At 40.6% G+C, this 15249-nt stretch overlaps 1 protein-coding gene across 1 annotated transcript in view; it reads right to left on the reverse strand.

The window, feature by feature from the left end:
- Nucleotides 1-694: 694 nt before the first annotated feature.
- Nucleotides 695-15249, reverse strand: part of xkr6b (XK, Kell blood group complex subunit-related family, member 6b) — a 75368-nt gene continuing 60813 nt past the window's right edge. The window contains exons 2-3 of the mRNA XM_085382398.1: nucleotides 8479-8675; nucleotides 695-7710 (exon numbers count right to left, since the gene is read on the reverse strand). Of these exons, the coding sequence (XP_085238524.1) occupies nucleotides 6740-7710; nucleotides 8479-8675 (1168 nt within the window). The 3' untranslated portion in view covers nucleotides 695-6739. The remainder of the gene's footprint in view (nucleotides 7711-8478; nucleotides 8676-15249) is intronic.

A 15249-nucleotide genomic window follows, 5' to 3' on the forward strand; every position in this document is an offset into this window, starting at 1 on the left:
CATCCTTCCCAAAAAGGGTTTCCCCACCAAGTAAGCCATGTTTTGCTTAGCTCCTTAAGGGAAACTCAAGGTTGATGTGATTTTGCACAATATAAATAAAATGGAATTGAATTGCTTGGGGATCAAATACTTATTTAACTCAATAACATACAAATCAATTTTTAACTTTTTTGTAATGTGTTTTTTTTTTTTTCTGGAGTGTTAGTTGATATTTTGTGTATCTCCTTAAAAATTAGAGACTGTTCACTCATTTATAAGTGAGCTAACTTACAAATTCCACTTCCGCTCCCTCTCTCTATTTTTTTTACCAGTTGTCTTTAGCAGTCTATGTTCAAATATGAAAATACACTTACTTAATTCAGTTGCAGTGGATCTGCAAAACTATTGCATTTTGTCTTGTATTCTGGAGAGCCAATGTGTATGTGTGTGCATGTGTGTGCAGGGTTTAAACAAGCTCAACTAAAGGATGTACATTTCTATTGTGAAGCATTTCTCGAACATACAGTTGTGCTTACTTTTACTTACTAATCCCAACCTATATGGGTCACATTCAGAAACAGCTTTTCCCTTCTTACCCCAGCTGGTAAAAAAGTCCGACTGCAGTCACAGTCATCTGACAAAAATGTGAGACATGCATGTGAAGACATTACAGATATATAGTGCACTTTCAAATACTATATTTATTTTTCTCTTCTGGGATGAACAGTCTGATATATGAATCTACAGTAAGGCTTAACATTACATTTTCAGCATAATATTTCTCTTTTCATCTAAAAACCAAAACATACAAAAAAAACTTTAGCACCATATGTTATTAATAATATTCATATTGTTCCCAAAAATAGGGCGTAGGTACAATACTGGACATCAGTTTTGCTTCTTTTGTTTTTTTTTAAAGAATGGGGATTCCATGAAACAATTTACTTACATTTTATATTTAACAACAACAAAGAAATCATTCCTTATATGTACTCAATCACAACATGGGTCGTACGGGTCCACTTTCATAAACATGCTACATTTGTAGCAATTTTTGAGTACTAACATTGTGCCAACTTTTGGAATACCCCGGATATACCATATAGCCTACGGAGTATCCTGATAGATTTGTGAAATACACCAACAAGCTAACACAACCTATAAATTGATTGAATATAAACAAAGCAATATTTCCCAACACCTTTGATAACGATTCCAAAAAATCAGCAGCAATTAATATGACAACCATAGTCGCTTCGTTGGAATATCAAATCCATTTTCAAACAAAATATTACAGCCAATTCTACAATAACAACAAAATTAGATACACACAGATTAAGGACATATAGATGACAGGAATTTACAACACAGCAATCACGTTCTATATATATATATATTTTACCCAAATTCCATTAGCAGAAGTACATTTGTGCTCCTGTGTATTTGCTAAAAAGATGCATTTTGTCATCTGCCATTTTCATTCTGTCCGAAAAGAAAAAATCCTAGTGTAGACTGAATTATAGTAAAACAAAAACGTACCGTATGCGGAACCCAGTAGAATAAATCTTATATGAGCAGTAGAGTAACTATTGGGTTTTTTTTTTTTTTTTTTGTGCAGACTGGGAAATCAAAATGGCACCACTGAGAGCTGAGTTCTGCTGTAAACTGTGTGGATTTGAGGTGCTGGCTGTAGAGCATTTTGAGACTGCACGTTTGTGGTATGCAGGATCTCTCAGTCAACTGGAAGGCTAAAGCCAAAGAGTGGACTCTTAGTCCACAGCGGTAGCACCTTTTTAAATGTATTTATTCAGCACCAGGTTATGAACAAAAACGTAAAGAAGGAATAAAAGTTAAAAAAAAAAAAAAAAAAAAGAAAACAAAAATGCACCGTTTTTTAACATCTGAACATTCTGCCCCTGTGGTCAAACGGATGGTCATGACACAAAGGTATAGACTCGAACCAGGTCAAACACTACAATGGCCTGTTGCTACACATTAATGCAAAAATCAGAGGGTTTCTTGTGCAGTCGAGAGCACTTGCATGCTAAATGCTGAGGGTCACCTCACGATGAGTCATAAAGGCATGCTGGGAGGTGGTAGAAAATCCAGAAAATGAGGTTATTCAAAAGAGAAGCAGTGATTGGGCCTGTTTCGTGATCATTCCACAGTAAGAAGACGTAACAACTGATTTTTTGCGCTTTTTGTCGTCAGTTTCTTCCATGTTGTATTCTAAACGCAGGCATTTTTGTTTTGGCTAGAGGACGTATTGTTCACACAAGACACAGAAAACGACACAGAAAGTTTACGCCTTAGCACTACAAATCATTCATAACTGCAAGACAGAAGAAGATGTAAAGGCATAGACGAAAGTACAAAAACAATCATTGGCCAAATCTTTCGGTAACTTGGCTGGTTATCTGCGACCGTGACTCTCCATCAAACACTTCAGAACTAACGCTTTTAAACGGACTATTAACTGTTATATTGTTACTCGCCGAATCAGCTGGGGTTGGCGTCATACTCGAAAAGATGAGGAACCCTGGGTTCAAGTACAGAAGATGTTCAGTATTGCCGTACTTTTTCTCCTATGTCTTTGACATAACCAATTACTGGGTTTCACACAATACCCATCACTTGATTCTGGCACACAGTAAAGTCCAGATGTAACACCATAATGAGGAAACAGCGCAGTCCTCGAGATGACATCTTAGATGAAACTGTAAGACTAAATAGCACTGTCAACGGAGGTGTTAGCTCACAGAATTGAGAACCTGGCTTGATCTGGTTTAGGGTGGGAAAGGGGTCACAGACAGGAAGAATATTGTTTGGTGTTATCATCTTGGTGGGTGTGCTGGCACATGAAACAAGTAAAGAAAGACATTGGCATTTGTTTGCGGACCTGGCTGCCATGGCTGGTTCGAAGCACCCAAAGTAACAAGGCACAACAAGGACTGAGAAGAGCAAGCTTTGCTGTTCAAATCCTCTTGCTGTGTTTTGTGGCTCTCGGACGATGTGGTGTTTGGAAGGTAACCTAACAGAAACTGTCCTGTGCGAGGGATTTCTCTGTGACCTTGTTTATGGTATAAAGTGTGGCAGCCTGAATGCTACACGAAATAGTATACTTCCTACTCCCGCTTAAACCTGTGTGTAGCTTAGCTCTTGAAACCCGTGTATAATTTAAAGAACACAAGAAAAATACATAAAACGTAAAATCCGCTTATTATCTGGCTTCTAGCTAATCATTGTTACTAGTTACAGATTGCGAGAAAGTGGTGATTGCTCTGTAGAAATATTTAAAATATACTGCATGTTCTATAAAAATCCAGAATTGTACATATAGACTCTTTGTAATTACTTTAACTGTCATTACTAGGGATGCACCAACGTAATGAACACTGGTATCAGTAGCAACTAATATCGGCATATCTGCAAAAAGAATTATCTTTACCAGTTGGAGTGGTCAATATTCACCTGTTCTGTGATGACTAAGTGAAAATAAATTGTAAGTATAGATATCTTTGACTCTCTGGCGTAAAAGTGATAATAAATAACAACAACATGGAAAACATTGGTATCGGCATTAACGATCAGTGCATCCCTAGCCATTATTATGCTTATTTTAATGACACGGTTACGCAGGCGTAAATATTCTGCGTCACGTGTCAAGCACCACTAAATGAAATGCAGCCCAGTTGTACATAATCTTGTTTTTGAATCTATACAATACTGTCATTCCACACACAACCACACATGCACACAAAAATGAATGAGTCACAGTGTATTTGCACCTGATTTGGACATGTGTCCACTTCTGGAAAAGGTCAGCAGTGTTTAGAAAGGATGCACTATATGCCAGGCAGCCAACTACCACAAAAAACTGCCCCTACGCCCGTTAATCACAATGAATAATCATTCCCACGAAGGAAATGAATAAATAAAAATGTGCAAACCATAATTTAGTGGTACAGTCCCAGCCGAGGAGTCGTCTAGGATGCAGTATGTTAAGGGAAAAAAAATGGAGACCCTTGAGGACATGCCTGGAGATGAGAACTGCATTGAGACACCCCTGAGTCAGCTGGTTCAGTGGTCTTGTTTTTTTGGTCCTGAGGAACCCCTGTATTGGCTGTTTTAAGTGTTTTTTTAATTGTTTTTTAGATTTTTTTTAGTTTAACAATACTTATTATTCATTATTTACTTATTAATGAACTATTAACATGGCTGTTCATTCACTACAACATAGAGGAACTATACTCTGGCTACTGTGGTAAACAGTGAACAAGTTGGTTATTTGCATACACATGTATATCTATACATATGGTGTGTCGGATGTTTGCTCCAGCCTAGCTGACCCAACAGCTCTCAATTACTCAGGGCTGAACATCGCTTTTACGCTGAAGGGTAGCAGACCCTGGATGTTGAAGCTCTTGGTCATGGCAGTGTACCTCATTGCATGTTCTCATGTCAGGATCTCAGTTTGTTTCAGCCTCAACTACGCTGTTCAGTTACCAGAGAGTGTGAGAGTGTTTTCACGGGAGCGCACCAAGGCCCAGCACCGCAGAGACGGGGAAGAGGGCGAAGCAGCAACCGAGGATGGAGCCGAACAATCGGCAGGAGAACAGAATCGTGGGAAAGGGCTGAGGACACACACATGCACCCAGAACCGTTCAAGCATACTTGATAACACTTCAGCACACGCCGGGCCAAACATTCACCTTTTCACACGATCATTCAAGGAATCATACGTAACTTCAATCAGGCCCTTTGCCACGATCTGCCCTCGTGTTCTTTTCCAACCCTGGCAAAAACCCTTTCACCTTTAGCCCTGAGTCACATGGTGTCTGCCTTTTACAGTACGATGTTAGCAGGCACGTGAGGCCACAGCAAAGCAGAAAGCCAGTGAGCCAGGGGGAAAAGGAATCTCTGTGTTGCGTAGAGCTCTTGGGCATCCCTTGTTGGGTGCATTTGTACTAATGCCTCATACTAAAGTCATGCCAAACACTACAATGTAAAAAACACACATTATATACGTATTCAGATGAGTCATCGAGTAAATAGATACAATTGAAGTATGAAAAGCATTCTTTTTTTTTTTCTCATGAATTGTAGCCCTCTCTAGAAATGTTAGTCGAGCTCCTTTGACTTCGAAGGATCACTGCGTTCACTTCTTCGAGTGAATTCAGTGTCTTCCCTTGGGTATCGGTTTTGGAGAGCTCCTGCAGATTCAGCAGGAGATGTATTTAAGTGTATAATTGCTGTACAGCAGGCCTTTAGATGGCACACGTTTCGCACAGACTCATTCAACTGGTTCAAGGGGGGAGGGCAGAATAAATTGGAAAGACAGTACTGTAAGATACGATTTGGCTTTGTTTCAACTGCGATATAGCAGGTGTCAGCACAGTTGCCCTGTACACCCATATAAGAGCATCATCTCTTTTAGGGCACACTGATGTTGAGGAGAATATACCTTTAAACATGGCGATGTTAAAAAAGTGTGTGTGGCAAAATATAAAGCTATGTCAGTAACTATCAATGTGGACACAAATATGCACTGAAGTATAATAGCACAGAAATATCTTCTCAGACCTCTTTTTCCCCCCCAATAACCTATTACAGGGCTTTGCAGCCAATAAGTGTGTATTACCTAAACCATTTTTTTTAAATATAAAAACAACATAGGGAGGTTGAAAAAGGATTCAAAAGGGAATGGTGGAGGATTCCTTGAAGGCTGTCTCTGCACTTTGCTCCTTCAGTCTTTGTTAAACACCTCTAATCTTTTTTGTGTTTGGAATGTTTTTCATATGATTTTCTACTTCCTCACAAATTTAGAAAACGTTGTGCTCATTTCTACTACAGTCCCTTCATTGTGTTTTGTTATCTCAAGTGCTGTCACAACCATATGGGGAAAAAAATACAATTATAAGTTAAGGCATGCTGTTGGAGCTTGCCTCCACTGGAGGGCAGTCTGTACTATAAAAATGGATTGTGTGGGTAAAACTGATTGAAGGTCAGTGTGCTTTTTTTTTTTTTCTTCCACGCAGGCTGTAGTTTTGATTTGAAATTTGTAACAAAAGTGGCATAGCTGGGACGCTCTTGTGCCATATAAGCTTGCCGAAGGGAGATATATTCAGAACTGTGTCTTTTGGAAAAATTTGTGATTGTGTGCATTGTTAGAATTTACAGAATCATTAAAGGAATTTTAGGCTGAGGACTTCGTAAACATTATCATATAGTTCAATGAGTTACATAAAGAATGGTGGTAAATGTGGGCATATGCAAAGACCTGCCCCCTCTCCTCCATCATTCCCAGCAGGCTTTGCGCAAGTCCCGGGGACATACAGTATGCCCTTCACAAGTATTCACAGGTTCAATCACCAATACAGTATAATGCATTAAACACATTTCATAATGAAACATTCATATGTTATCTACACTCTCATACATAATCCCCCTCTATCAGTGCAGAGGGATTTGTTTATATCACATAACATATTTTAGGTTCATAATTTTCTCTCTGTACTGTATGTTTATTTCCAAAAATAAATCATGACTGTGTGTTTAGACTGTCTTAACAGATTTCCGGTTGACAAAACACACATCTCCTGCAGGAAATTGAGTGACCACAGATGAGAGAAGGAAAGAGTCGAAATGCGGGATGGAAAGAGATCATATCTGGAGAGAAGGAAAGGGGAGAAGTGAAAGAAAATAAGAGCATGTTTATCATATTGTGGATGAGGGGATGACAGAGCTGTGGGAGAAGCCTTCAGAGGGAGGATTCATACTGCAGGAGTTCATAAAGAAGTGGACCGTCCCTGTACCTGATGCCCACCGCATTAGGGCTGACATACTGAAGCACATTTATGGTCCTGCGCAGGCGCCGATCCACAAAGTGCGCATCCCAGGCTGGGTAACGTTTTCTTGGCATGTCTATCTTGATGAGTGGACCCTCAGGTCGGATGGGCCTACCAGCTGCATCCACAGGCTCTGTGGACCTCACCTGGAAAACTGGAAGGCAGGTGTCTGTGGCTGTTTCGTCTGAGTCCACATGTTCCCCTGCCAGACCCCGTGTTGGAGTGGCCTGGGAGCCACGGGGCCCTGGTGTGGGAGCCATTGGCTCAGCTTCAGGGGGTAACGGAAGGCCCCACAACAGCTCAGCACAGCAGGAGCTGGCCAGCACCCTCAGTCGGGGGCCCATGGGGTGTAGGACCCCGTAGTAGAGAACCATACAGGCCACACCTGAGGCAAAGCACAGGAAGACGCCGCAGAGGGCAAAAGAGGCATAGGCGTCAGTGGTGGCTGGGTCGCGATACGCATACCAAAGGGAGCTGAGGATGGCATTTTCTAACAGTACTACTGTGTAATAGGCCACCATTCTGTACCGTGTCCGGCCCTCTCGTACATTGAACCAACAGAAGACATAGACCACGGCCACCACCATGTTGAACAGTACCTCCTCCCACTTGGACATGCAGAAATCAGTGCCGCCATGGATGACCCAGAAAGCCATGGCACACCAATGGAGCACCACAAAAATGCCAAAGTAGATGTGGAAAACAGAGGCAAAGAGGGCAAAGGAGAGCACCCGTGAAGAGATGGTAAAAAGGCGCCAGAACAGATGCACCAGGGCACCTCTGTAACTCATGCTCTTCTTGTCGTCACGTGAATCACGCAGAAGCTTGTGGTAAGAGGCTAGCACCCATGCCAGGGACAGGAGGGAGGACACGGCAGAAAGACCTAGAGAAAATGAAAGGAGAGAGGAAACAAAAGCAGAGGAAAGCTAAGAATTAAAAAGATACTGACACCTACCGACAGATGGTTCTAAAAACATCCGAGAGAAGTTTCCAGTTTCATCTTTAAGCATGAATCATAACCTGAAGATTTATGGTTTTATCCTGGACTTGCTGCTGTTCCTAGCAAACAGTATGTTTTATTACATCCAAAGCAATCCATCACATTTTTTCAAAGGCATATTATTACCAGGATGATCCCACGTCATCCAGTCAACACAGTCTCCGTTTAGTGCACCAATTCAGTTTCCTTAAGACATATAATTGTACAGACAGCAGATATGTCGGAGCAGTAACCTGCTGCATGAAAAATGATAGAGTATTATCTGCAGAGCAGAAACATACTGCCTCTCTGCAAATGTATTGATGGCGTTTCTAAAGACACCCCAGCGGAGAAGGGTATCACTTGTTATGATTGAATTGCCTTCCTTGGGGAACTGTATTCCAAGAGAAAACTAGAATTGCAAAAGAGGTTTCAGTAACAAGAGTGGTGAGTGTTGGAAACCTGATACAAGTGGTGAAGACTGCTGGTAACACTAAATAAGCTGATATGTGAACTCCACAAAAAATGGACTGTTGCTTGGAGATTATGGAGGCATGTGACGACCTCGGTACGTGTTTGATGCATTACACACAAAAAAAGAAAATGTCTTGAACTGTCAGCAAAATATCAGAATCAAATGTTCCTCATGCACAGCCTTAGAGAAGCCCTTACACTGCAGCCACTCAGTCTTGTTGCTCTGGATCATGATGCAGAGCTGCAGCACCAGCTGAGGGGCGCTTTCTAAGAAAGTCTCCAGCAGCCGCAACATGTTGACATCGGCATACTCGTACATCATAGCCCAGTAAAAACGCCGCTGGTTCTCCTTCTGCCGGTGGCTTTGAATGCCGAGGTACATCGTGCGGATGTATCTGCAGAGAGAGAGAGAGAGAGACAGAGAGAGAGGTGGAGGAGGTGAAGAATTAGACAGTTCCAGCGTTCAAGTCTTTTACGGTTTACACAATAATAAATACTTTACATTATTTATGCAAAACAGGCAAAAATGTAAGTATGAAATCACTTTTTTTGTCAACACTAGAGGGCATTCTTAGCAGCACTAAAAAAGGGAAACATATCTACATGCTTTACCAGCAATATATTGATGAGTTCTGTGCCTCAAGCTAACTTTTGCTAGTCTTTCTCAGAGCAGTGCGCTGTAGAGTTAAAACTGATAAAACAGAAAAAAAGAAGGAAAATAACCATGGTAACCTATCCTAACAGTCTAAGAAATTCATTGCTTATTTTATTAGGCACAACTGTTAAATCTAATACACCACAATCCAATACAACATTAATACAACTTTATGAAGTTCCTTCAATTTCAGTTTTTGTAGATATGATAGTTTGTTTTTTATTATTGAGGTCATATTGGGTTTATATTTATATTACACAGAGAATATGTTAATGGGGTGGACCCAATATCACAAACACATTTAAAGATAATGCAGGTAAGAACCGCTCGCTGTGATCTAATAATAAACAAAGTAACATTATCACTTTTTGACAATTACAGCAAAAAATAGAATCACAGGTGCATCTAAATACATTTTTGGGTGACTATGCTGTATATCCAACTGTGTAATCACATAATCAGCTCTTAATGTGGAAAATTCGATTTTCAGATTGCTAACAGATTAAGTAGACTTTAATGGTTCAAATATTTAATGGATCTTGCAAAACCTTGTGAATTTTCAGTGATAAAATTGTGATAAAACAAATAATCAAACAAAAAGAATGATTTGTAGCATAGACGGAGCCCTGTCTAAAGCAGAAAAACACACCACTAGTATGATCGCATTGAAAACGCATGATCATCTCTCTGGCCTTCAATGGTGCGGTGATCGAACTTGTTATGAAAGTAGGACAGGATAGTAAGCAAGGCAATAATAATAATAATAATTCTATGTCTGCACATGACTCATATTGTCAGCTGGTGCAGTGGCTACTTTCATGACTGAAGGGGTTTCATAATAGTGAAGTGACTCTGATGAAGCCGGAGAATTAGGTAATGCAGCTGAGATGTGGAAGGTAACTGAATCTCACTTCTGGTGCAATCATACCATGCCACGTTCAAATTATAATGAGATTTCAGAAAGTTTTCCAAGTTCAGCCTTGTATGAGCTCACTGACATCCCTACTGTGGTCAGGAACGTCTCACAACATGCTTAAAAATCCTCTGTGGAAATATCAATCCACCCAACAGAACAAAAAAAAATGTAAAACAACAAAATCAAAGCAGGGCTGTTTCTTCTTTCTAGAAAAAACTGTTATCATAAATGACTTTGACAGTTATAGTGGTTTATAGTTATCTTAACAGTCACTTCCTCTATTGCATATTGGGTGGTAGCTGCAGGGTCTATCTGCCTGAGCTGGCAGAGTGGCCAGATAAATCCAGCACTTGATGTGAAGGCAGTCAACCGAGGACAATAGTGTAGCAAGGACAGAAATAGACTAGACAGTAGCACTCCCCCAAACAAACAGAGAACCAAAGGATCTAAATGCAGCTCCTAAAAGTGAGACCCAAATTCACTGCAGCGTAACAAACACAACCAGAAAATGCTTATGAGTGGTTTTCAGCATAATTAGCTTTTGCATTTGGGTACTGGGTAAGAGATTGCTGTTTAATTTGAAATGCGGCTGAGAACAGTGCACTGTAAAGAATGCATTTGTCAAATAGAGTCTGACTGATTTTGGTCACTGTTTTGAAGGAGATTCCTCCTTACCATAAAACTCCAATTAAGAGACAAGACTTTCAGTTAAATGTGAGAACACTTAATATACATATGGTACATAATTACTTGTGCTCAAGCTATAATTGATGACCTCTATATATGCTTTGTTTCCCCGAAATGACAATATGATTATCCTCCAGCATAAGGATCTGTGTAGCAAAATGAGGGTGTAGATACACAACTTTATATCTCAGGATAGGGGTCTTTGGCCCATCAAATGTAGCAATGTAGCAATATTTTAACATTCCTTTAGTAAAACCTGACTTCTTAGTGGACGTCTTGACTCGCTCTTTCACTACATGACACAGTTTCCATTTTTTTTCAGGTCTTGCTGTTTTAACACAGCATAATCACTGTCTTACTGTAGGCCATCCCAAATTGTGCTGCAATTGTATGGCCAGTACTTTGTTATATTACCTTATTCCACTTTATAAATCTGACATATGTACATGACATTAGACAGCTAATAATGCTACACTATTTAATCTGCAAAGAGGAGATAAGGAGGAGTTCAGTATGCATATTATGCATATTAAAACCAGTGTATGAGAAATGTATGAGAAACATTAAAAATGTCTGCTTTTTCTGCTATTTTTGGTCTTTTAAAAATGAAAATATTAGGAATATTTAATCATATTTTGTAATTTATACCCCAATAAACAAAACTTTTAATGATATATTAATGATGCATTTTCACTTTGGCTAAAACATAACTGACAGCGCAGGACAGAAAATCTTAATCTGCAGACTTTAGACACTAGCTGTATAATGAGGTACATGTTCATGGTTCAACAGTAGGTTTCTATAGGTAGCTCATACTGTCATTAGCAGAATTGAAAATGTGGTTGATAAATAGAATAAAAATGGCATAAAACATACATAACCATGAAATACGCATACAGTATAAAGTTTTTGAACTTACTGTAATAGATCTGTTCTGTTCTTAAAGTTGTTATATAAAGCCCTTCCATGCAGTGGGATTGCATGGAGTAATGGAGTAAAGCAGAGCTAGATCTGGCTTGGCAAGGAAATTAGGAGCACAGGGATGAAGGTTTTTCTCAGGACAGTGGATAAGAGGAACAACAGAGGGGCAAAATGGGCAAGTTTTTTGGCATCAATAGCTCTGGGCTGCAAGAGGCACCATTATATTCAGAGGTAAAGGCTGGCATTCCGTGACATTTTCTGTGAGACTGGTAAATGTCAGATGGAACAAGTCAACCCCACTCCCTCACTAATGACATGCCACAGAGACCTACACAGGCCCTTTGTCTCCATCCCCCAGTTTCCATTAGCCTGTGTTCCATAGATACGTCTCACTAGTTTGTAGTGCCACCATCAGAAACAGTAATCTTCATGGCCTTCATAGCTTGTGCACTTAAAAAAATCTAGAAATGAGCAGCTGTGGTTAGCCACAGCAGTGTTTTAGCTAAATGCTACTGCCAGCATGCTAACATGAGTGAAATAATGCTAGCAGGCTGATGCTAAACAGGGTCACCATCACAATTTAGCATTGGCACTTTAATACTAGTGGCACTAGTCATTAAGGTTGTGGTTTTCCTTTTTTCTGTGAGACATATTGTGGCACCACAGTGGTGCAGTGATTAACACTATCAGCAAGACTCCGCTGGAGCCTCCCTGTGTTGGGTTTACTTGTCTGCGTGGGTTCTCTCCAGGTGACCTGGCTTCCTCCTACAGTCCAAAGACATGCATATTATGTTAACTAGCGATTCTAAATGGACAATATGTTTGAGTGCTTGTCTGTCTCTCTGTTTTAGCCCTGCAATGGACTGCCAACCGTCCACTGTGTACCCCACATCTTGCACTGTGAGAGCTTGGGTAAGTTCCTGGCTAAAAATGGAGGTCAAAACTCCAGTCCCTGAGAAACAGCTTAATTACGCATGCTAGTTGAGCTTCAGTTTTTGAAAAATGACCAAAACTGAGGAAAATCTGGGTCAACAAAACAAAACATGTCAAAGAAAATATTTAATGAAAAGGTAAAAAAAAAAAAAAAGTATGACACATTTTAATGCCCAAGGACAACAGTTGACAGGTGACAAAGTACAGGTAGAAATAATCACTTAGAGCAGACACTCACAGGGGTGAGAAAACAAAGCAAAATTGGAAGCAAAAATGTTAAAAGAAAGTGATTATCTAACTAAACTAAGTGACAATAAAAATTAAAGATTGGACCTATAAAAAGCCACAGACAGGATGTGTAGGAAACAAAGAAATGGAAGAAAAACTACAATAATGGGACAGGAACTAAAAAGAAACTAAATGACAATATTTTAGCCCTTAATTTATTTTTAGACTGCTTCAGCACGTCTAAGGACACAAAACTAAACCACATCTGTCATTTACTCTCGTCTGCTGTTTTCGTTTCTCAGAATAAACTCATACTGCCTCGGATTCAGCAAAAAAACTTGTAGAGTTAAACACTTTGGGTTTCAGGGCTGTCAGAAAAATCCAAGCTCACTTCATCATGTATCCAACACACACACACACACACAAACACATAGCACGTTCCCTTCCTACAATCTCACACACATCCTGCGATCGTGATGCATACTGTTAACACTCCCACTGTGCCTTTTCAGATGTAGTAACACACAAACGTCTTCTGAGAAAAAAGCGTGCGCATACACACAAAGATGGATACATGATTGCGCACACATACTTGTCAGCACGGTAGGTAATAGGGGGGGATTTCCTTTCTTTTTCCAGGCACATTTGTCAGACGGATCTATCTCTGCCCCTCTCTCCTCGTCCCCTTCCCTTCCTGACCCTCTCTCCACTTACGCTGGGGTACTCCTCGAGTCCCTGATGCGTTTTCCTCTCCCCTCCTTTCCCTTTTAGGTCCATAGCTCCTCTACAGGGCTCCTCATGAATTATTTGTGGTGAGATCATAGCGATCACTCATGGCTCGTTAGGCAGCGTACGCATGGCCTAACAGCTCAATGCGAAGCCGGGGTCATGTTCCAAGACCAGCTGTCTGCTATTGCTGTCAGAGTGCAGGCAGCCATTAAAAGCTCCCATCACCATGGCACGTTGCACCCATGTATACAATCACAACCACGAGGTCTTTCTACCTTTTAAATATACTAACCAAACCAAGACGGGAGCGCTAAAGGACAAATCCAGACACTGAACTGTATTATTTGTATGACATCTTGAGATCAGAGCATGAGCTGCTGTAAGAGATGGGTGGAATGACAAACCCACACCATGTGGAAGACTTGGCTGCGTTTTTCCTCCTTCTCCTCCAAAGTCATTGACCACTGAGTCATCCAACCACCCTTACACTAATCTCTCGAGAGTGCGGTTAAAAGGATCACACACAAACACACACGCACCTTGCCAAGTTTAACAGCATCTGTCTTCTCAGTCATGCTCGTGGGAAGGCTCAGCAGCTCAGGCTGTATTCATATCTTGTCATAGGCTGATTCATAAGACAATCACAAGCAGCATGAAGCAGAGCTCATGCATCAGCTGAAACAGGTGGGATTCTTGCAGAACACTAAGCACAGGGGACATGTAACATACGCAAAGTCTGTGGGTATATAAAAAAGTGTGTGTGTGTGTGTGTGTGTGTGTGTGTGTGTGTGTGTGTGTGTGCGTGTGCGTGTGCGTGTGTGTGTGTGTGTCTAAAGTGGAGGCAATGCCAGCTGCAATGAGTCACACCCTGAGTCACTCCATGGGGCCACACATCGACTCTCAATGAGGCTTAAACCTCCTTTATCAGAGAGTTTTACACCTCTATTCCTCTTGCTTAATATCTTTACTTTTTATGCCTTTATCTCTTTTCAGAACACTTATACACTTTCTTCTGGGATGGGATTAAGTTTTCTTCTGTTCTAGGCAAAGTGGTTATAACACGTACTACTTCTTCCAGCACCAGCCTTCATGAATTTAACTGTAGAAAACGTCCCATTGCGAGTCCATACTTTCACAATATTACCACAACCTTGAAAATTCAGTGTATGTTGAGACCTGTTATAACAACCTCAGTAAAACTCTCAAATAGCACTTGCAACAATTATTTAATAATTAATCTATTAATTAGCCAACTGACAGAAAATGAACAAAGCCTAATCACTGTACTGACTAATTATTATTAGATAAAAATGGTCTTTAAAAAAACAACAACAACAAAAAGAAAAAGATGCCAGACATTGCAGTTTTTTGAAAGGAAGATTTACTGATTTTTTTTTCTCTTTTTCCATTTCAGGCTTGCAGAAGGTGCTGGAGGTAATCCCAGCTGTTATAGGGTGAGAGGCACTGTACACCCTGGTACACCCAGGTCACCAGCCTGTCACACCACTACTACAGAGAGACAGACAGCCACTGTCACTCACATTCACACCTACAGCCAACTTAGAATCACCAATTAACCTGAAAGTACCTGCAGAGAACCCACACAGGCAGAGAGAGAACATGCAAAGAAAGAAAGGTCCACATAGATTCAAAGCCCTTAAACAAACAAAGAAACAAAAAACAAGGGGGCTTTAGACTAAAACTTGGTTTTGGATGATGGTGATGTTGTTTACTGTTAGATAAAAAAGTACTATAACATCCATCCATCCATCCATCTTCTTCCGCTTTATCCGGGGCCGGGACACGGGGGCAGCAGCCTAAGCAGAGAAGCCCAGATCTGCCTCTCCCCAGCCACCTCCTCTAGCTTATCCGGGGGAACACCAAGGTGTTCCCAGGCCAG

Source organism: Rhamphochromis longiceps, linkage group LG15, assembly GCF_057381845.1.
Source record: "Rhamphochromis longiceps isolate RC_006_pf linkage group LG15, R_longiceps_female_GT1.1, whole genome shotgun sequence".
In the NCBI taxonomy this organism is placed as follows: domain Eukaryota; kingdom Metazoa; phylum Chordata; class Actinopteri; order Cichliformes; family Cichlidae; genus Rhamphochromis; species Rhamphochromis longiceps.